At 42.6% G+C, this 23,122-nt stretch overlaps 1 protein-coding gene across 2 annotated transcripts in view; it reads right to left on the reverse strand.

Annotated features, from left to right (window-relative positions):
• ZBTB46 (zinc finger and BTB domain containing 46) overlaps positions 1 to 23,122 on the reverse strand; it is a 101,563-nt gene that overhangs the window by 57,736 nt on the left and 20,705 nt on the right. For both annotated transcript variants that reach the window (XM_073607381.1, XM_073607380.1), the window contains exons 2-3: positions 14,457 to 14,563; positions 907 to 1,848 (exon numbers count right to left, since the gene is read on the reverse strand). In XM_073607381.1, coding sequence (XP_073463482.1) covers positions 907 to 1,813 — 907 coding nt within the window. In that variant the 5' untranslated portion in view covers positions 1,814 to 1,848; positions 14,457 to 14,563. The remainder of the gene's footprint in view (positions 1 to 906; positions 1,849 to 14,456; positions 14,564 to 23,122) is intronic.

The following is a 23,122-nucleotide window of genomic DNA, read 5'->3' on the forward strand; positions in this document are numbered from 1 at the left end:
CCATCAGCTCATTCCCCACAGTTACAACCTTTTGTACCACCTGCCCCACCCTATTAGATTGTAAGCTCTTCTGAGCAGGGCCCTCTTAATCCTCCTGTATCTTATTGTATTATACCTGTATTGTCTCCCTTTTATATTGTAAAGCGCTGCGTAAACTGTTGGCGCTATATAAATCCTGTATAATAATATTAATAATAATTTACATATTTATTATACATTTATGTCAGTCCCTATCCTCAAGGAGCTTACAATCTATAGAATTCAGAAGGGGGAATGCTTGCTCGTCCCCCCTTTCCTGGCCTGCCAGGCTGCATACTCGGATAATGGTCTGGTATGGATTTTGGGGGCGACCCCACGCTAGTTTTTTTATTTTAAATATGGCGTTGGGGTTCCCCTTTTAGATCCATAACAGACCTATGAGTCCACCACAAGCAGTTTTTTTTTTTTTTGTTTCATTTCGCTGTTTTTTTTTTTTTCATGATTTGCTATTGCCGGCAATTTTTTTTTTTTCTACATTCAGCGGTCGGCGGGGAACAGCTGATGAGTCATACGTTCTTAAGCATGCGGCTTCCTGGCCCGCTCCTTAACAACCAGCTAAGGTTAAAGACACCTGTGGCCACATCTGAACTACATCTAAATCGCAGCTGAATCCCTGCTTAGGAAATTCGCAATGAATAACGAAGGGAAAATTCGCAGCGGACATGTGTGAACCTAGCCTTAAAGTAAACCTGCTGTTTTTCCCTGCTTGGATAAAGTTCACTTTAAAGTGGGCCTCCACTCTTGCTTGGTCAGATAGATACAAAGTCATAGGCTATTAAGAATGGTCATTATAATACTACTTGAGCAAATGCTAAGAAAACGGAATTACGTCATTTGAAAAATTGTTGATAAAGATGCTAGACTTACTGGAGTTGTCTTGGTTGTTGTACTGCCACTGTGTGCTGGATATAAAGGACGGTTCTGGCGAGCCGGGTCTGCAGTTCTCCACCATCTGCTGAGTGATATGCCTGACTGTCTCTTTGTTTTTCCTATTCTTCCGCCGCCCGTTATTCTGCCAGCTGTCCCCCTGTTCCACGTAAACAGCCTGATCACCCTTGCCACCGCCAATGTAATGGGTTGGGGAGTCCTGCTCCTCTTTCACACGCAATGGTCCGTAACATCCATCGCTGGCCCAGAGAGAGGACACCTCGTCCTGACTGTCCACTTTCTGCTCGCTGTCCTCCTTCCCGTAGCTGCTGCCGCCTTCGTGGCAGCTGGCGATGGCCGAGTCCCCGGAAGAGTTGGTGGGACTCGTCCTCCTTGTCAACCAGGGAGAGATGCTGCGGCCGGCCACCACCGCGGAAAGGAGGGCCTCGGCGCTGCTGGACGGGGCGCCCATGTCGTAGTCGGTCAGGTCCTCAGAAGACTCGTTCTTTATGCTGATGTCCAGCGCGGCCTTGATGAAGCTGTGGCAGGCTTGGACGATGTCCGTCATTTGGAGGTAGCTGGCTGCGGACATCACCTCAATGACGTTCTTGCTGGTCAGTGCCAAGTGGGCCGAGTACATGAAGTCTATGATGGCCTTGAAGCCCTGGGCGGTGACGATGTCCAGCTGGGTGACGGTGGTCTGTTCGGACGTTTTCTGCACCTGGCAGTAAAGGGTCTTAAAGTAGCGGCTGCTGCCCAGGAGGACGTTTTTGTGCGCCTTGAAGACCTTGCCCTCCACGATGATGCAGACGTCGCACAGGATGCCATGTTGGCGCTGTTCGTTCAGCTCGTGCAGCAGCTGCCGGTAGTGTGACGGTATCTCCATGTCCTCCTTGCGGTTATTCATTTGTGGACGTCTTTGTTCTGCTGTCCCAAGAAATGCTGTTGGTGGAGAGAAAATGCATGAATAGATTTACTAATTATTTAACATGGCACTTTTTCTTACTTTTAGGACACAAATTAAAGGAGAAGTTTGGGCTATTTAAAAAAAAAAAAAAAAAAAAAAACACACGTACTTACCTCCATACTTCAGCATTGGCCAGATGCTTTAGCTGTCCCCTACTGAATCTAAACAAAAGAATCGGTCAGCTTGGTGCTGAAAGCTCTCCGCTCAGCCCCTCCAGCGCTCACTGGAGCGCCTTGCTAGAGAGGTGGCCGGCTCAACTGGCTTCAGGTCTCAGCCACGTGCTGAGAGGTGGAGCCAGCTGTCAATCAGGTGGCTGGGTGGATCCAGACAATATGGTCAAGATTCTCCCAGGGCCTGGGGCGGCTCTGTTACTTCAGCTGATAGCGGCAATAGTCTGCTATAAGTAGACTCTGGGGTCACAGGAGAGTAAAGGTTGGCCATACTTTTTTCAAGCTGACCATAAAGGCGGGCATGTACGGTCTCAGATTTCCTTTGTTCCACCTGGTGAATCTATCAATTCTCCCATCCACACCAAACAGCCTGGATGGATGAATCTCCTGCTGCCGGCTATTGTATTTTGGCACCCATGAATACCTGAAGAGTGACTGCAGCTGACTGGCTTCAGGCTTCGGCTGACAATGTTTTGCCTGGCTCCTTTGATTTTTTGGATCAAAGGATGTCGGGCATTGTCGTGCCGCGTGCCTTTGGTGCTGGCGCCTTCCGGCCCTTTAAGGAGGCGGGGCGGTGTTTATGATCATGTGACCACCATGATTGGCGGTCACGGCAGTCCCATGATCGCGGTGAGCTCCAGATCACAAGCAGCAATAGGGAGCTTTCCATTAGTTGCCAGTAACTGTGCCAGGTGCGCACTCTCGGCACAGCTGTTTTTTGCAATTTTGTACGCAAATATGAGGTCGCTTGGCGCCAAGACCCACCCACTGAGAGGCCGCATATTTGCTTTCTGTCAGCACCAAGAGGTTAAAGTGGTTCTAAAGCCTAAGCATGTTTTACCTTAAAGCATTCCTTGCATTAAAGTATAAAATGTTTAGGCATTCAATTGTCCCCGGGCGGGGTTGAGTCCTGCTGTCTGTGTCAATGGATGCAGCAGTGGCGCTTGTGAGCAAGCATGCACATGTGCCCCCATGGGAAGAGGCTTCCCGTGCGGGGAACTGCACAGAGAGGAGGAGCCAGGAGTGCCAGCAGGGACCCTGAGAACAGGAGGTTCAGGGCTGCTCTGCACAAAGCAGGCAAGTATAGAGATGTATGTTACTTAAAAAAAAAAAAAAAAAGAAAAGGAAAATAAGTTTTTTCTTTACAATCACTTTATTGCATTCTCTGCATTAAATTGTTACTAAACCCATTAGCCTGCATTCACTATATCTGGTCCCCCCAGGACCCTGCATTCACTATATCTGGTCCCCCCAGGAGCCTGCATTCACTATATCTGGTCCCCCCAGGACCCTGCATTCACTATATCTGGTCCCCCCAGGAGCCTGCATTCACTTTATCTGGTCCCCACAGGACCCTGAATTCACTATATCTGGTCTCCCCAGGAGCCTGCATTCACTATATCTGGTCTCCCCAGGAGCCTGCATTCACTATATCTGGTCCCCCCAGGAGCCTGCATTCACTTTATCTGGTCCCCACAGGACCCTGAATTCACTATATCTGGTCTCCCCAGGAGCCTGCATTCACTATATCTGGTCTCCCCAGGAGCCTGCATTCACTATATCTGGTCTCCCCAGGAGCCTGCATTCACTATATCTGGTCTCCCCAGGAGCCTGCATTCACTATATCTAGTCCCCACAGAAGCCTGCATTCACTATATCTGGTCCCCCCAGGAGCCTGCATTCACTATATCTGGTCCCCCCAGGAGCCTGCATTTACTATATCTGGTCTCCCCAGGAGCCTGCATTCACTATATCTGGTCCCCCCAGGACCCTGCATTCACTATATCCGGTCCCCCCAGGAGCCTGCATTCACTGTATCCGGTCCCCCCAGGACCCTGCATTCACTATATCTGGTCTCCCCAGGACCCTGCATTCACTATATCTGGTCTCCCCAGGACCCTGCATTCACTATATCCGGTCCCCCCAGGACCCTGCATTTACTATATCTGGTCTCCCCAGGAGCCTGCATTCACTATATCTGGTCTCCCCAGGAGCCTGCATTCACTATATCTGGTCCCCCCAGGACTCTGCATTTACTATATCTGGTATCCCTAGGAACTTGCATTCACTATATCTGGTCTCCCCAGGAGCCTGCATTCACTATATCTGGTCCCCCCAGGACCCTGCATTCACTATATCTGGTCTCCCACAGTACACAGAACATGGAAAATGCTATTATTTTAGTAAAAATAAACTTCTAAATACCTTTTCTCATCAGCAGTATATAGCAGTCGTGTGACTTCTATCAGTGTCTGGTCGAGCACTAATAAAAGCTTGTAGGAGGAGTTTTCATTCTCCTCCGACTGTCCCATGAGGCTGCATGACCCCCTGACCCTCTGTCTGGACAGCCGTTGATTGGCCCTCTGCTGATCACATGCACCCTCCCAAAAAAAAACAAAAAAAACATAAAAAACCTTTCTAGCAATACACAATAAACTGAGCAGATTGCCCCCAAGGCTCTGTACTATCAGGAGATGGATTGGGGACAGTGGAAGAAGTGAAGGATCAGAGAAGACAGGATCAAACAGCCTTTTTTTTTACACAATGCGGAGGAGGATTAACCCCTTAGATTCCATAGAGAGTATAACAATTGTGCTTTACTGCATATACAGACTGATTTTACTGTTGTGGGTTTAGTAACACTTAAGGTAAAAAAAAAAAAAAAAAAAAAACTTCCAAGTACAGTTTTTTTTTTTTGTAAGCTGTTTAAACAATGCCTGACCTGCCTAAACAATCTATTCAATTCATATGGAAACAGGCAGGAGCGTACACTGCACAGATGTAAATGTAACGAAGATTGCACAGGTATCAGACTGTAAGGGGCATTTGGCAAGCTTTGCACACAGATTGCACAATGCGATTATTTAGCGGCAGCAGCTATGTGGTGCAAAGGGGGGCTACCTAAACAATCGACTTATTTTCTAGATGAAAAGATGCATTACACAGGACTGTACAGCCAGGTTGTAATGCATGCATGCACCCGTGGAACTACAACCCCCAGCTGGCCTGGTTATACCAACAGCCCAAAGTTGCTCACATTTTCTTGAAGATAATGGAGGAGGCGGAGGGGGGGGGGAGCGTCCTAGCATGCATGTCTTTCCTCTTGAAGATCAAAAAGGGTTTTGAAGAGGCAGGAACCCACGTCTGAGTGCATTCCACAATCAGGGAACATCAAAGCGGGGCACACCCCCCCCCCCCACCTCTTCCCTCATTCCTCTACCCCCTGCCCACACCCTAATGGTGCTTGCTTAGGGTGGAGAATTCCGGGCCTAAAAACAAGAATCCCCGAGATTAATGTCAACTAAAGAGAGCAGCTCAAGGAGGAGACAGTGAAGATCAGCAGATAAACATTACAGCCTTAGAAAAACACACAGCTATTGTGGATCAGGCCTACAACCAATAAAAGCGGGCGGCGTGCCGCAAACCGATGTCCCTTTTCCACCAGCGTAGGCTAAATAAGCCTTTTCCAGACAAAACTTATAGAACTTTGCTACAGAAAACTTTTTTTCTTTTTTTTTTTAATGGCGGCTGTTTAAATACGATTGTTTTTGGTTTTTTTCCCTCCTAAGGCTCGGTTTGTACTAGTGCGACTTGAGACTGCAAAGTCGCACGACAAGTCGTACCCCACCATGATTTCCAATGAGTACCGTCCATATCCTTCATAGTAGTCCCTGCACTACTTTGGTCCCACTTTGATGCGACTTGAGGTTCGTAGACCTCAAGAATACGCAAGGCATTGCTTCAAGTCGCATCAAAATCTCGGCAAAAAAAAAAAAAAAACAATTTAGGAGAACGCGACTAGATGATGAAGTGCATGCCGCCAACATTGAGGCCGACAGGTAAAAATATTGCAAATCGCAAAAAAAAAAACCAGGAAGCTCAGGAAGCTAGCAAGGTGCAGAGAATGAATGTGGGGAGGGAAGGTCATAAGGCTTAAAAGCGGTATTAAAGCGGACCTTCAGTCATTTTTTTCAACTTTCCATCTATTAAATCTTCTGCCCTTGTTGTTGTTTTAACTTTGGACAGTAAAACATTTTTGTTCTGCCAGTAAATACCTTATACAGCCCATTTCCTGTTTCTTGTCTGGTCATTATCCTAGGCTTATGATATCATACACAGCTCTCTCTCTCACTCTCAAGAGTTTGCCAGTTTGAGTCATAAGAGGGCCAATGAGAGCTGCAGAGCGGGAGGCATGCCTCTGTGTAAAACCAGGAAGTGAACAGGAAGCAGCTTCAGCTGCCCACAGTTAAAATGGATGCAGCCAGACTCAGGGGAGAGAGATTTCTGCAGCTTATTTGGCAAGTACAGAATCACAGTATATATAAAATAATATGCAATGTGGTTGGAGGGAAGCTTCAGAATGGCAAAGATGTTTCTATTACAAAATTATGTGAGCGGACTGCAGTTCCTCTTTAAAATGGTTCTAAAGGTTCAAGATTTTTTTTACCTTCATGCATTAATGTGCAGCAGCCCTCTTAATACTTACCTGAGCCCGAGCTTCCTCCAGCGTTGTGCACAGGAGCCTCGGCTCTACAGGGACTCTCCCTCCTCATTGGCTCCCACTGCTGTCAATCACAGCCAGTGAGGAGAGAGTAGAGCTGGGCGATTTTCTCAAAAAAACAAAAAAAAACTCGATTCACAATTCGAACTTGAGTTTTTTTTTTTGTACACCGTGCCGGTCCTGAGGAGTTGCGGGCAGGAGTTTTTAGGTGAGGCCGCGGCTTCGGCCTAGTCCGTGGCGTCCCGGGCAGGAGTTTTTAGGCGAGGCCGCGGCTTCGGCCTAGTCCGCGGCGTCCCGGGCAGGAGTTTTTAGGCGAGGCCGTGGATTCAGCCTAGTCCGCGGTGTCCCGGGCAGGAGTTTTTAGGCGAGGTCGCGGCTTCGGCCTAGTCCGCGGTGTCCTGGGCAGGAGTTTTTAGGCGAGGCCGCGGCTTCGGCCTAGTCCGCGGCGTCCCGGGCAGGAGTTTTTAGGCGAGGCCGTGGCTTCGGCCTAGTCCGTGGCGTCCCGGGCAGGAGTTTTTAGGCGAGGCCGCGGCTTCGGCCTAGTCCACGGCGTCCCGGGCAGGAGTTTTTAGGCGAGGCCGCGGCTTCGGCCTAGTCCGCAGCAACCCGAGCAGGAGTTTTTAGGTGAGGCCGCGGCTTCGGCCTAGTCCGCGGCGTCCCGGGCAGGAGTTTTTAGGCAAGGCCGCGGCTTCGGCCTAGTCCACAGCGCCTGGCCTCGCGGACTAGGCCGAGGCCATGGCCTCACCTAAAAACTCCTGCCCGCAGCTCCTCAGGACAGGCGCGGTGTCAGCGCCGGTCCTGGTGAAAAAAATAAAAATAAAAAAGTCTAAAAAAATCGATTTGCTTAAATTTTGAATCGATTTGACCTCTCAACTCGATTCAAGATTCAAATCGATTTTTTCCCTAGCCCTAGGAGAGAAAGGGGGTGGGACCCAGCCACGGCTCTCTGTGTGAATGGACACGCCCAGCCGTGGCTTGTTTATGAGCCCGCCCAGGTACCTCCATTGCAAGCTGCTTGGGGGGGGGGGGGTAGGCAAAACGCATGAAAACCACACATACACCCGTGCTTGCAGTCAAACCGCAGCGCACCAGTCTGAACCCAGCCTTGGGGTGTCTACACTCTGGAAGAAGCAGCAACACTATTGGACAGCAGCAGGGGGGAGGGTAGTCTTAGATGCAATAGCAGATTTAGATACACTAACAAACAGAAGCCAAACTTGGATAAAGGTTTTACATAAATGAATAAAAGCTGACTATTGTAGGCACCCCTGTCTGTGGTAAATCATTTGTCTCAACCCTCTAACTGAAACATCTGCAGGAGAGCTTCTTCTGTTGAAAAATAACAAAAAACTTACTGGCTGAATCACCAGATGAAAATAAAGGAAAGGAAGCCTAAAAAAAAAAAAAAAAAAAAGAAAAAACAAATGCAGCGACCACATCTAAGAATTAGTAAGCTGCAATATAATAAAGGTTTGCTTTTTGGGTTTAATACCGAAAAACAAACATATTCTTATGACTGATTGGACTGTCCCTAGCACATGTTTAGGGCTGAAACAATGAATCGATTAATCGACAACTAATCGATTAGGAAATGAATCGATTACTATTTTCATAATCGATTAATCGGCCAGTAATCGACTGGGGTTAAAAAAAAGTTCTACATTAAAAAAAAAAAATGAACCCCTTACAGTAGTGATTATTTGCTTTTTTTGTACTATAAAGGGCTCATTTTAGTTTTTTAACCCCGTTATGTTACTAAACGTCTTAGACCTGGTTCACATCTACGTGTTTTTTAGTGCTTTTTGCAGAAACGCACTACAGTTCATTCACATGGTTTCCTATGGGACACGTTCACATCGAGGCTTTTTTCAACCGCTGCGTAATTGGAAAGTGTCAGGGGCTTTTGTTTTTTAATGCAAAATGGTGCTTTTTTTTGGTTCAATATACTTCAATGGAGAAGCTGCAGAAAAGCATGTAGTGCGTTTTTGCAGTAATTTCTGTGTTTAAAAAAAAAAAAAAAAAAAAAAAATTGCAGCAAAATCACATGCGCAAAACGCACAGCAAGAAGCACTGCAGAAACAGATCAAAGGCAAAACTGCATAGGTGTGTACCGAGCCTTATTCTGGTCACACCGATCAATATTCAGACAAGAATATTCAGACGAAAAATCTTTGTACATTTTGCTGAATGTTTTTTGAAATTTTCACTTGTTTTTAAAATTCTGTTTTTAAAATGAATGTAATTTCTGAACGAAAACCACATCCACTGTCTGACAATTCCTTTCACCAAGAAGTTTTCTATTATTTCCAAATTTTCCCATCACTGTGGTTCAAAATGAACGTCGATTTGACCCCACTAATGATTAGAAAATCGAACGAACGTTCTTAAAATGAAATTTATTTTTTGAAGGAAGACATTGTTTGTTTGTTTTTTTTGAATAAAAAAAAAAATTGATCTCCGAGTCTGATGATATTTACCAGATTCACCCTTTAATAGTATATACTGTATATCTCTCCTCTAATAGTATATATAGTATATCTCTCCTCTAATAGTATATACAGTATATCTCTCCTCTAATAGTATATACAGTATATCTCTCCTCTAATAGTATATACAGTATATCTCTCCTCTAATAGTATATACAGTATATCTCTCCTCTAATAGTATATACAGTATATCTCCACTAATAGTATATACAGTATATCTCCACTAATAGTATATACAGTATATCTCTCCTCTAATAGTATATATAGTATATCTCTCCTCTAATAGTATATACAGTATATCTCTCCTCTAATAGTATATACAGTATATCTCTACTAATAGTATATACAGTATATCTCTCCTCTAATAGTATATACAGTATATCTCTCCTCTAATAGTATATACAGTATATCTCCACTAATAGTATATACAGTATATCTCCACTAATAGTATATACAGTATATCTCCTCTAATAGTATATATAGTATTTCTCTCCTCTAATAGTATATATAGTATATCTCTCCTCTAATAGTATATATAGTATATCTCTCCTCTAATAGTATATATAGTATATCTCTCCTCTAATAGTATATATAGTATATCTCTCCTCTAATAGTATGTCTCTCCTCTAATAGTATATATAGTATATCTCTCCTCTAATGGTATATACAGTAAATTTCTCCTCTGATGGTATATACAGTAAATTTCTCCTCTAATAGTATATACAGTATATCTCCTCTAATAGTATATACAGTATATCTCTTCAAATAGTATATACAGTATATCTCTCCTCTAATAGTATATACAGTATATCTCTCCTCTAATGGTATATACAGTAAATTTCTCCTCTAATAGTATATACAGTATATCTCTTCAAATAGTATATACAGTATATATCTCCTCTAATAGTATATACAGTATATCTCTTCAAATAGTATATATAGTTTATCTCTCCTCTAATAGTATATACAGTATATCTCTCCTCTAATAGTATATATAGTATATCTCTCCTCTAATAGTATATATCTCCTCTAATAGTATATACAGTATATCTCTCCTCTAATAGTATATACAGTATATCTCCTCTAATAATATATACAGTATATCTCTTCTGTCTCCCTAACAATATAGTTGGTTATTAATATTTACCACTGCATAGAGATATTTAAGAATAAATTGCCTTGTTTTAAAACTTTACATATTAACTGAATTATACACCACACTTTTTTGTAAGGTTATTAACCGATTAATCGAAACAATAAATCGGCCAATTAATCGATTATGAAAATAATCGTTAGTTGCAGCCCTACACACGTTTCAAACAGCACAAGCAGATGACACTAGAAGACAGCTGGCTGCAAGCCTAACCTTGTGGCTTTCACACATTTGAGATGGGGATGTGTGTGTGTGTGTATAGACGGAGGTGTCATTGCATCGCCGTCTCATGCTACTAAACTACCCCGGGTTTTCTGTGGAAATTCTGTACACAGATGGCATAGCATGATACGATTACTGTCACCATCTCTGATTACTGGGCAGATAACGGGCAGTGCAAGATGACCGTTTCCACCACCCCAGGGAGATGAAGGAAAACAAGACGCCATTAAAGTCAGGTATTCGGCTAAAAATGCTAAGGAGGGGACCACAGAACTCATGCTGCACGCACACAAGCTGGAGCAAATATTAAAAAGTATTGCACATGTATTAACCACTTCAGCTCCAGAAGATTTACCCTCCCCCCCTTCCTGACCAGGCCATTTTTTGCGATACGGCACTGCGTCGCTTTAACTGACAAGAAATGTTGTAACAATCATAATTCATACTTATATAGATATATATATATATACTACATTGAGTACTTACACATGTACTCTTGTTTTTAAATATATCAGCACCTATCCAGTATCTGTCCTGAGGAAGCTAATATTTTAGGGAAACGCGTCGACGAGCAAGTTTTTGGAGGCATTACTGGATCAGAAATTTTTCTTTTACCTTCATACAGTATTTAATTAATCTTTGTATCCTAGGTCCAGTCCTCTATAACTGCATTATTGGGTAACTATGTCCATACAGGGTGTTGTTTATATGTTTTTTAACTCTGGTAATAAAATTTATACATTTATACTGATTCTCTCTCTCATTATGTGCCCACAAAGTCCGTTCATTTTTTGACTTGGTCAATCCTTGAATATTTGACTGACAACTGCGTGGTCGTGCGACACTGTACCCGAATAAAATGTATGTCCATTTTCTCCCACAAATTGAGCTTTCTTTTGGTGGTATTTGATCACCTCTGCGGTTTTTTATTTTTTGCACTATAAAACAAAAAAATTTTGAAAAAAAAAAAACAAAAAAAAAAAATTTCTTACGTTCTGCTATAAAACATATCCATACCAATTTAAAAAAACGTAAAAAAAATTCTTCATCAATTTAGGCCAATATCCCTTTTTTTTTTTTGCGCTATAAACAAAAAAACAAAAAAAAAATTTTTCTTATTTTCTGCTATAAAACATAGCCAATTAAAAAAAAAACTAAAAAAAATCTAAATTTCTTCATCAATTTGGGCCAATATCCTAATATTTTTGAAAAAAATCCCAATAAGCATATATTGATTGGTTTGCGCAAAAGTTATAGCGTCTACAAACTATGGGATATTTTTATGGCATTTTTTTTCATTTGTTACTAGTAATAGCGGCGATCAGCGACTTATAGCGGGACTGCGACATTGCGGCGGACAAATCAGACACTAAGTGACACTTTCTGGGAACCAGTGACACCAATACAGTGATCAGTGCTAAAAAACATGCACTGTCACTGTACTGACACTGGCTGGAAAGGGGTTAACAGGGGTGATCAAAGGGTTAAATGTGTCCCTAGGGAGTGCTTGCTGTGTGGGGGGAGGTGCTTATATGATGGAAAGACAGATCCGTGTTCCTGCTTAGCAGAAACACAGGATCTGTCTCTTCCCTCGCCACAGAACGGCAATCTGCTTTTTTTACATAGGCAAACCGCCAGTCTGCCTCTGTCGGGAACGATCGGGCGAGGGTGGCACACGGGTGGCACACACCAGGCCCGCGGACCCACCGATTGGCTTCCGCTGTGATTAGTCGGTCGCCGGCAGCTTGCATGAGCAAACCCGGAAGTTAAAAAACGTACAGGCACATGATTTCGCCTGTAGGAGCCGCCGCCTCGCAGTACATATATACGTGGGGCAGTCAGTAAGTGGTTAAACCAAAAACCAAGAATGCAATATATTGCAGCTTACCAATCATTCAATGTGGTGGCTGCATTCGTTTTTTTCCTCTGTTTTCACCTGGTGATCTGGCCAGTAACACACCTCTTGTATTAGTGAGACTCAACTCTGGAGAGATGAGCACAGGAGGCACAGCAGCATTGTCAGTCTAGCTGGGAGGGGAGTGTTAGATGTATCAGCAGATTTAAATACACTAACAAACTGAAGCCAAGCTCTAGCTAATATTTTATAATCAGTAATAGCAAACAGTTTTTTTTCCTTTTGGGATAAAGATTTTACATGAATAAATTAAATTTCTCAAGAAAAGTGGACATGGGACTTTTAAAGGTGCTAACAGAGAGAGAGAGAGAGAGAGAGAGAGAAAAGACACACACACACTGTCATTTATGTCACTTGTTCAACAGTAAACAATTCAAAGAATAATTCTGTTTAAGAAATATATTCAAAAGTTGTTCCATAATAAAAAAAAACAGTATTGTGTGAACAAGGTTGTCCCAATTTTATTGCAGCGGTACAAAAAGTAACAGTTCCAACATGTTTCACCAGGAAGGGCTTCTTCAGGAGAAGACAACCGTTGATACTTTAAAGTGTTACTAAACCCACAACAGTAAAATCAGTCTGTATATGCAGTAAAGCATGCTTGTTATACTCACAGAGGAACCTAAGAGGTTAATCCTATGCATGGTGTAAAAAGGCTGTTTGATCCTGTATGCATAGATCCCCCTCTTCTTCCACTGACTCCAGAACAGGTGCGGATAAGACAGAGTTACTGGAGTCAGGCTGCACATGCTCAGTTTGGCGTGTATTGCTAGAGAATTTTTTTTTCCTTGGGAGGAAACGTGGTCAGCACAGGGCCAATCAGCACTGTCCAGACAGAGATTTAGGGGTCCTGGATCCTCATAGAACAGCTTAGTCCAGTATGAAAGCTCCTCCTACAAGCTTTAACCAGGAACTGATAGAAGTCACAAAACTGCTATATACTGCTGATGAGAAAAGGGTATTTAGCAGTTTGTATTTACTAAAATAATTGCATTTCCATGTTCTGTGTACTGTGGGAGACCAGATATAGTGAATGCAGGCTCCTGGGTTTAGTAACACTTTAAGACTGTATTTATATTCTGTTTTTTCAAAGTTTCAGCGGTTGTCTTCCCTTGAAGAAGCCAAGCGAAACATGTTGGAACTTTTACTTTTTCATACCGTTGCAATAAAATGAAGACAACGGGACCTTGTTAACACAATGTTGGTTTTTATTATGGAATATTTTAACTGTGTAATCTAATAAGCTTTTGAAAATGTTTTAACAGTATATGGATTCACAAGCTTGTCTGTTAGCACTTTAAAAGTGCCATATCCACATTTCTTGAGAAGTTTTCAGTTATTGGAGATGTGGTGCTGTTTATATGTTGTCAAATACCGAAAATGAATAAAGATCCATAGAAAGTACAGGCCGGCAACGCGACAGCTTCTCCATAGAAAATATTTGAGCATTACACCAATGACATCATCCAAAAAATCTGACGTTTTTCGGCCTTAGGCCTTCATCAAAAGCTTTTCTGATGAAGGCCTAAGGCCGAAACGCGTTAGCATTTTTGGATGATGCCATTGCTGTAATGCTGAAATAAATATTTTCTATGGAGAAGCTGTCGAGTTGCCGGCCTGTACTTTCTATGGATCTTTTGTGAGCTTAATTAGCCAGAGCACCAACTACTCTACACACCAACTATACCATATAGCGGTAGAGCTTGGGTGAGTTTTTCTCTTGCTCCAAAATGAATATAGGCTGATCATTGTAAGCAACCCTGCCAGCGTTAAATGGTTTGTCTCATCAATGTAAAACTGATACATTCTGCTGGAGAGTTTGTGCTGTGAAAAACAGACTTGCTGGCTGGATCACCAGATGAAAATAGAAAAAAGAAAGCCTAAAAAAAGGAAACGAATGCAGACATAAGAATTGGCAAGCTGCAATATAATAAAATGTTTGCTTTTGGGTTTAATACCGCTTTAAGAGTTGGAACCCCCGGAGAGCTGGTACCCCTTTACCTCTGCCCCTTTGCCCCCAGAGAAGGATCATTTGTCTATAACAATGGGTTATGTTTTGTGGCCACGTCAGGTTCCAACGAACGCTCAGAGGAGATTAAACGGGCACATTGATATGTAAGAGGACGAAGGACTTACCGAGTGCAGAGAATCGCGGCTCTCTTCAGTAATCTTCACAGTGACAGAATGTCAGAGACGCTGCTGGCATGATGTCATGTACACGGGGGAGGAAGGTCACGAAATCCCTGGAAATTATGATAAAAAATAAATAAAAAATTATAATAACATTTGACTCTATTCGCAGGAAAAAAAACACAGCGACGAGCCAGCATACCCTCCCCCAGCCTTGAAAACATGCAAAAAAAAAAAAAGAATTAGACACTGTATTTGAACGGCGGCTCCGCCCCACACTGAAGGTACCATTTTCGTTTGGCCCTGGTGGATTGGATTACTTTATGGCTTTTTATATCTCCGGCGACAAGATTTCCCCATCGGCGTCTACGCCTCCCACCACACGCACAGGTGAAACTCCCTGGCAGTTGAATTCTACACTTCTTTTGTTTATTCCAGAAGAAGAGAATGCAACGGGGGGGGGGGGGGGGATTGGCGTGACGCTACCATCTGGCTCCCTCATTGGCTGTGGCAGTTCTGTCCACCAAAGACATTAAAGACCATCTCGCAAGCAAACTGAAATATCCATTCTTTGTAGGGATGCACCAATACCATTATTGTACAAGTACCGATACTTTTATTTTAGTACTCGCCGATACCAATTACCGATACCTACCGCAACTGTTTTGTTTTAACTTCAGCTTTCAGCAATGGTGCAAAGCATTAAAAAGTTATTTACAAATGAAATAAATTGATTTTTTTTTTTAATTTTGCGCTTTTTCAATGTGAAATGTGTAAATACATGTTAATATATATGTGTAAAAATATTCACTAACAAAGCAAACAAAAAAAAAAGTTTTAATTGTTTATCATTTATAAAATAGACGTGAAAAAAAAAAAAAAAAAAAAAAAGCAGGAAAATAAAAATTAAATGGAGGAGAATAGGGAGTTAATTAAGGCTGATTAGAGTAAATTAAGGGTTAATAAGGGGTTAAAACAGAGGAACATTTGTTCATCCCTTTGATCTGCAGATGAAGAAACAGAAAGATACAAAAAGAAACAATGTTTCTTTTTATTTTAGTGTTTCAGGATTGAGCAATGTTGTTAATAAACATTGCCAGCTCTTTTGACAGCTCCAATTACCGGATTTCTTTAACACTGGGGAGGCCCACTGACAGCTCAAAGAACCGAGCCTGAAAGTATCGGTTTCAGGTATCGGTGCATTTGCACGAGTACAGATACTTGTGCAAATACTCGGTATCGGCACCGATATTGATACCGATACTAGTACCGGTGCAGCCCTAATTCTTTGCGAAGTTATCTAATAATGGGAATGCGACAACCAGCTTTGCGACTTAACTAATCAACTAATTAGAAGCCGCCTTTGATCAGCTGGTTTCTGAGTGGTTACGGCGCAGCGCTGCTGTACGCGATATGGGCTGCTATGTTGTCTCTTGCAACCAGATCACAGCAGCCAATTTTGTAGTGAAAGTCGAACAGTTCAGCATCTTCCGCCGCTAAGAACAAAATCGCCATCTTCCTTTTCTTCAATTTCCACTAAGGAGCCACAATACCAGGGAAGGACATTTCCCATTAAAACACAAAATGCTACATTTAGGTTTTCCCTGCCAAAAGATCTGTAAAGTAACAAACTCCTTCAAGCCTCTCATACGGTGATGGTGAACCTTGACACCCCAGATGTTTTGGAACTACATTTCCCATGATGATCATGTACTCTGCAGTGTAGTTGAGCATCATGGGAAGTGTAGTTCCTAAACATCTGGGGTGCCAAGGTTCGCTATCACCACTCTAATATAAAGCCTGTAATTCTGTTGTTACTGTGCCATTGCCATTACTGTGCCATTGCCTACACTACTACTGTACATCTGCACCCTGGCCACCCTGTGCTTCTCCTTCCGCAGGTACACAGGTAGATCCTTCCCGACTACCATCTCCATCCATAGATGGTGAGATCTATGGACGGGGCTGGTGTCCATAGATGGTGAGATCTATGAACGAGGATGGTGTCCATAGATGGTGAGATCTATGGACGGGGTTGGTGTCCATAGTTGGTTAGATCTATGGACGGGGCTGGTGTCCATAAATGGTGAGATCTATGAACGGGGATGGTGTCCATAGATGGTGAGACCTATGGACGGGGCTGGTGTCCATAGTTGGTTAGATTTATGGACGGGGCTGGTGTCCATAGATGGTGAGATCTATGGACGGGGCTGGTGTCCATAGATGGTGAGATCTATGAACGGGGATGGTGTCCATAGATGGTGAGATCTATGGACGGGGCTGGTGTCCATAGATGGTGAGATCTATGGACAGGGATGGTGTCCATAGATGGTGAGACCTATGAACGGGGCTGGTGTCCATAGGTGGTGAGATCTATGGACGGGGCTGGTGTCCATAGATGGTGAGATCTATGGACGGGGATAATGTCCATAGATGGTGAGATTTTCATTCCTGCAACCACAGGTTTTAGGAAAGAAAATTGCTTGATTCCCCCATCAACACAGTCAGTTTTGTTGGGGGGGAATCCATCCTGCGGCAATAGCCATCCCATGCTTCTCCTTCCATAGAAAGATCCTTTCCGCCTACCATCCCCTCTTAAGCCGGTGTTCTGTCAAAGTAGCCAATTCATCAAGATCGCCAGTTATGTTACTTCTGGTTACTGTAAACCATCATTAATTGGAGACCACGGGTTGCAGGAAAGAAAAATCGTTTGATTCAACACAGTTAGTGTTGATGGGGGAATCCCTCCCGCTGAGCCATTGTGTTCTCCCAGCAGGGGGAAAGGGGGGGGGGGGGGCATGGGAAGCCAGAAGAACACATAGTGATTATTGCTAGAGGCTATAGCTGCTGGTAATAATCGCAAGAACCTCATAGGCCTCTTGTACACACACACACACATATGCACTGTGTATATGTATATACATATATGTATATAAATAATATAGCAGTGTTTCTCATTGGGTTCCCTGAGGTTTCAAGACCATGAGACCCAGATTGCTCTGGATTAAAGAACTCTGTGATGGGGGACTCTGATGTAATGTGGAGACTCTGTCATGGGGTACTCTGATGTGATCGAAGGTAGGTGGGGAGGGGCATTCAAATATAGGAGGGACTCTGATGTGATGGGGGCTCTCATGTATTAGGGAGGAATCTGATGTGATGGGGGAGAACCCTAAGGTGGTGTATAGGGGGGGCTTTGATATAATTTGGGAGCTCTGATAGGATGAGGACCATAAAGGGGTTGTAAACCCTAGTGTTTTTTCACCTGCATCCTATGCATTAAGGTGAAAAAACTTCTCTCACTGACAAGCTCCCCCGTTTTACTCACCTGAGCTTGTTCGCTCCCCTCGGCGGAGACACGGTCTACCTCTCCGCCCGTTGTCTCAGCTCTTGATTGGATAGATTGATAGCAGCGCAGTCATTGGCTCCTGCTGCTGTCAATCAAATCCAATGATGCAGGGGGCGGGGCCAAGTCCTGCATTCTGTGTGAATATACACAGAAGCAAGACTCGGGAGCGCGCCCGAGCGGGTGTCCACCTTAGGAGAGCCTTCTCCAACATGGACACACAATGCGGGGAGGAACCGCCAACAGAAGTTGAGGATCGGGGCCACTCTGTGCAAAACCAACTGCACAGAGGAGGCAAGTATGACATGTTTGCTATTTTTTATTTTATTTTTTGTAAACGAGGGTTTACAACCCCTTTGGGGCTGCATTCACACCTGAGCGTTTTCAGCTCGTAAAACACTCATAAAAAGCCAGAAAAAAGGCCAGAAAAACACCCAACAAGCAAATGCCCATTAATTTAAATGGCCCCTGTTCACATCTGAGCGTTTTGTAGCCTGAAGCAAAATGCCTGAAGCTCAAAAAAGTACACAAGCTTCTTTTTGGGCAGATTACAGGTGTTTTTCGCCTTTTTACATTGGTGACCTTTTGACCTGTGCAAAATCGCGGAAAGAAACAGGGTAAAAATCGCGGCAAAATTGCTGTAAAAACGCAAAAACACACATATATACATAGTGCCTTGTAAAAGTATTCACCCCCCTTGGCTTTTTACCTATTTTGTTACATTACAGCCTTTTGTTCAATGTTTTTTTTTAATCTTAATTATATGTGATGGATAAGAACACAATAGTCTAAGTTGGTGAAGTGAAATTAGAAAAATAAATACATAAAACTATTTTTCAGAAATAAAAAAACTGATAATTGGCATGTGCGTATGTATTCACCCCCTTTGTTATGAAGCCCATAAAAAGCTCTGGTGCAACCAATCATCTTCAGAAGTCACATAATTAGTGAAATGATGTCCATCTGTGTGCAATCTAAGTGTCACATGATCTGTCATTACATATACACACCTTTTTGAAAGGCCCCAGAGGCTGCAACACCTAAGCAAGAGGCACCACTAACCAAACACTGCCATGAAGACCAAGGAACTCTCCAAACAAGTAAGGGACAATGTTGTTGAGAAGTACAAGTCAGCGTTAGATTATAAAAAAATTTCCAAATCTTTGATGATCCCTAGGAGCACCATCAAATCTATCATAACCAAATGAAAGAACATGGCACAACAGCAAACCTGCCAAGAGACGGCCGCACACCAAAACTCACAGACCAGGCAAGGGGGACATTAATCAGAGAGGAGCACAGAGACCTAAGGTAACCCTGGAGAAGCTGCAGAGTTCCACAGCAGAGACTGGAGTATCTGTACATAGGACCACAATAAGCCGTACGCTCCATAAAGTTGGGCATTATGGCTGAGTGCCCAGAAGGAAGCCATTACTTTCAGCAAAAAACAAAATGGCACATTTTGAGTTTGGGAAAAGGCATGTGGGAGACTCCCAAAATGTATGGAGGAAGGTGCTCTGGTCTGATGAGACTAAAATTGAACTTTTTGGCCATCAAAGAAAACGCTATGTCTGTCGCAAACCCAACACATCACATCACCCAAAGAACACCATCCCCACTGTGAAACATGGTGGTGGCAGCATCATGCTGTGGGGGTGTTTTTTAGTAGTCGGGACTGGAAAACTGGTCAGAGTTGAGGGTAAAGATGGATGGTGCTAAATACAGGGATATTCTTGAGCAAAACCTGTACCACTCTGTGTGTGATTTGAGGCGAGGACGGAGGTTCACCTTCCAGCAGGACAATGACCCCAAACACACTGCTAAAGCAACACTTGAGTGGTTTAAGGGGAAACATGTAAATGTGTTGGAATGGCCTAGTCAAAGTCCAGCCCTCAATCCAATAGAAAATCTGTGGTCAGACTTAAAGATTGCTGTTCACAAGCGCAAACCATCCAATTTAAAGGAGCTGGAGCAGTTTTGCAAGGAGGAATGGGCAAAAATCCCAGTGGTAAGAAGTGGCAAGCTCATAGAGACTTATCCAAAGCGAGTTGGAGCTGTGATAGCCGCAAAAGGTGGCTCTACAAAGTATTGACTTTAGGGGGGTGAATAGTTATGCACTTTGACTTTTTTTCTGTTATTTTGTCCTATTTGTTGTTTGTTTCACAATAAAAAAAAAAAACATCTTCAAAGTTGTGGGCATGTTCTGTAAATTAAATGATGCAAATCCTCATCCAATCCATGTTAATTCCAGGTGGTAAGGCAACAAAACACGAAAAATGCCAAGGGGGGTGAATACTTTTGCAAGGCATTGTATACACATACATACATATTATATATATACACACATACATACATACATATAATTTTTATATATATATATATATATATATATATATATATATATATATATATATATATATATATATATATAAAAACATATACACACACACACACCTACATATACATATACATGCACTAATATAGGAAAAATGTTCCCCTGTTGTGTAGAATTCCGGTTGATCGCCCCTTTAAGGAATGGCAAAACACAGCTCTCCCATGTTCTCCTGTCACTTTATAAACCACAGATTGCCCTCTTGGCATGTCAGGATGGGCTGGGTCACGGCAGACAAGTGGACCACGCCTGGGCTGTATGGCAGCCGTTAGCATCCTGGACAGAAATAGCACACACAGTCCTGACCGGCAAAAAGGTAAATATGTGTACTGCAAACCACAGGGGCTGCCGAGGGGCTGACACCGGGGAATCATCCTCACAAAACAAAACAAAAAATATATCTACAAATAACGAAATGCAACATTTGTTTCCTTTGGTGTTTTTGTTTGTTTGTTTTTAATGTTGAGTGTTGCAAAGGTTTGTTCTCATTTACAAAATGTGTTACATCAACTGACATTTTTTTTTTTTTTTTTTTTGGTTGATGTTTTTGTTGCACACTACAAAGGTCTGTTTTATTTACAAATTGAGGATTATTCAAGAAGGAAAAGCTTATAGAGTTGTAAAAATGAGAGACAGCCGACAGTCCCACTGATCTGATATAAAGCATAGAGTGGAATAATGGATTGTCCATTAATAAAACTATGTTATGGGGGGGGGGGGATTTATAAAAATCAGATCCGTTAATGCTGACAGGCTATAATATATATAGTATCCCACAAAAGTGAGTACACCCCTCACATTTTTGTAAATATTTTATTCTATCTTTTCATGTGACAACACTGAAGAAATGACACTTTGCTACAATGTAAAGTAGTGAGTGTACAGCTTGTATAACAGTGTAAATTTGCTGTCCCCTCAAAATAACTCAACACACAGCCATTAATGTCTAAATTACTGGCAACAAAAGTGAGTACACCCCTAAGTGAAAATGTCCAAATTGGGCCCAATTAGCCATTTTCCCTCCCCGGTGTCATGTGACTTGTTTGTGTTATGAGGTCTCAGGTGTGAATGGGGAGCAGGTGTGTTAAATTTGGAGTTATCGCTCTCACTCTCTAATACTGGTCACTGGAAGTTCAACACTTTTGTGAGATAATATATATATATATATATATATATATATATATATAATACACACACACACACACTATATTACCAAACATATTGCCTTTACAATACCTTGCTTGGACCTTGCTTTGTGAACTGGTCCAAATCAGTTGGTGGAGGGGGATTATGGTGTGGGGTTGTTTTGTCAGGGGTTGGGCTTGGTCCCTTAGTTCCAGTGAAGGGAACTCTTAAGGCGTCAACATACCAAGACATTTTGAACAATTTCATGCTCCCAACTTTGTGGGAACAGTTTGGGGATGGCCTCTTGCCGTTCCAACATGACTGCACACCAGTACACAAAGCAAGGTCCATAAAGTCAAGTGACTGCTAAAAAAAATAGCATTTTTGAAAACTTTGCTGTAGTGTTGCTTTGGATGTCAGTGTAGCGCTCGGCATTAACTGTCCCTCTTTTGGAAGCAAATCCTTCTGCCAGTTCTGTATGTACAGACCTCTTTAAAATGTATCATTTATTTGTTTTGAGTAGTGTTATAACTACACCAAAGCAAGCCATAGATTATGCAATTTTCTTTCCTTCAATCACAGGTTGAAAGGAAAGAAAATTGCTCAATACCACCATCAACACATTGGGTGTTCATGGGGGAATCCCTCCCACTGAGCTATTGTATTCTGACAGCGAGAGGTTTCTCCCCCATCAGAATACAATGATCACTACTACTGATAGCTTTAACTCGAAAAAAAAAACAAAAAACCCTGAAAGACTGGTTGTACTGCAGTCGATCCATAGATCAACTTGAATACAACCAGCCTGCCCATAGATGGTTTAAAATTCAGCCTTTTACTGCTAAACCAGCTAAATTTAGATCCGACCATAGCCGGCCTAAACCTTTCATCCAACCTCTAAAATATCTGTTGTTTCAAAAGGGCCAGTTCTACCCCCCCCCCCCCCCAACAGTATCTGGATTTCTATCACCTCCCTGTTGATGCCTCATCTCTAGTTCATTTCTTTAGCCCATTCCTGCTATAACCAAGCAATACTCCACATGTAACATCAAATTACTATTACTTACTATACATTCATAAAGCTCAATCATGCACCTTCTACAGTGCCAAAGATGAGCTTCAACAAAACTCGCACCGTACAATTGTGTGCAAAGAGACTCTCCATTTTGGCATGATAGCACCTATTAGGACCATTACATTGTAATGTCTATACCTTGACACCTAGAATTAGAGAAGTGCCTCTTGTTCTTGTCCAATGCTTCAAATTTTACATACATCTACATAACCCTTTTTTGTGTAGATCTAAAATACATTTTTTTTTTTTTTTAAAAAGGCCAGTATAAAAGGAAACGTAGAGGTAAAAAAAAAAAAAAAAAAAAAAAACACTTGCAGATTTAACCAAATCAGCATATAAATTATTTGTGGTCCACATATACCAGCAGTTGTCTTTTACCTACTTGAAGTTCTTGAAGGCTGGGTTCACACCATCGCCGCAATTCAGTGCGTCCCGGTTCACCGTTTCAGGTCCGATTTCAGCCCGAATGTTGACCTGAAACGGACCAAAAGACGCACAGGGCTCCAGTGCAAAATTCGCACCAGAGCCGCAGCGGAGATATGTGAACCGGCTTCATAGAGAGCTGGTCAAAATCTCCTGCTATTGCGAATGGGATGTGGGGGAACCCGCATCCCATTCGCAATGGTGTGAACCCAGCCTTAATGGCTTAGCAACATTTCTTCAGAACAGGTGTGTCACAAACGCTCTAGATTAGCCAAGTTCAACCAGAGTTCCATGGAACCATAGGGCTCCTC

This window comes from Aquarana catesbeiana, linkage group LG12 (genome assembly GCF_042186555.1).
Source record: "Aquarana catesbeiana isolate 2022-GZ linkage group LG12, ASM4218655v1, whole genome shotgun sequence".
Lineage (NCBI taxonomy): Eukaryota > Metazoa > Chordata > Amphibia > Anura > Ranidae > Aquarana > Aquarana catesbeiana.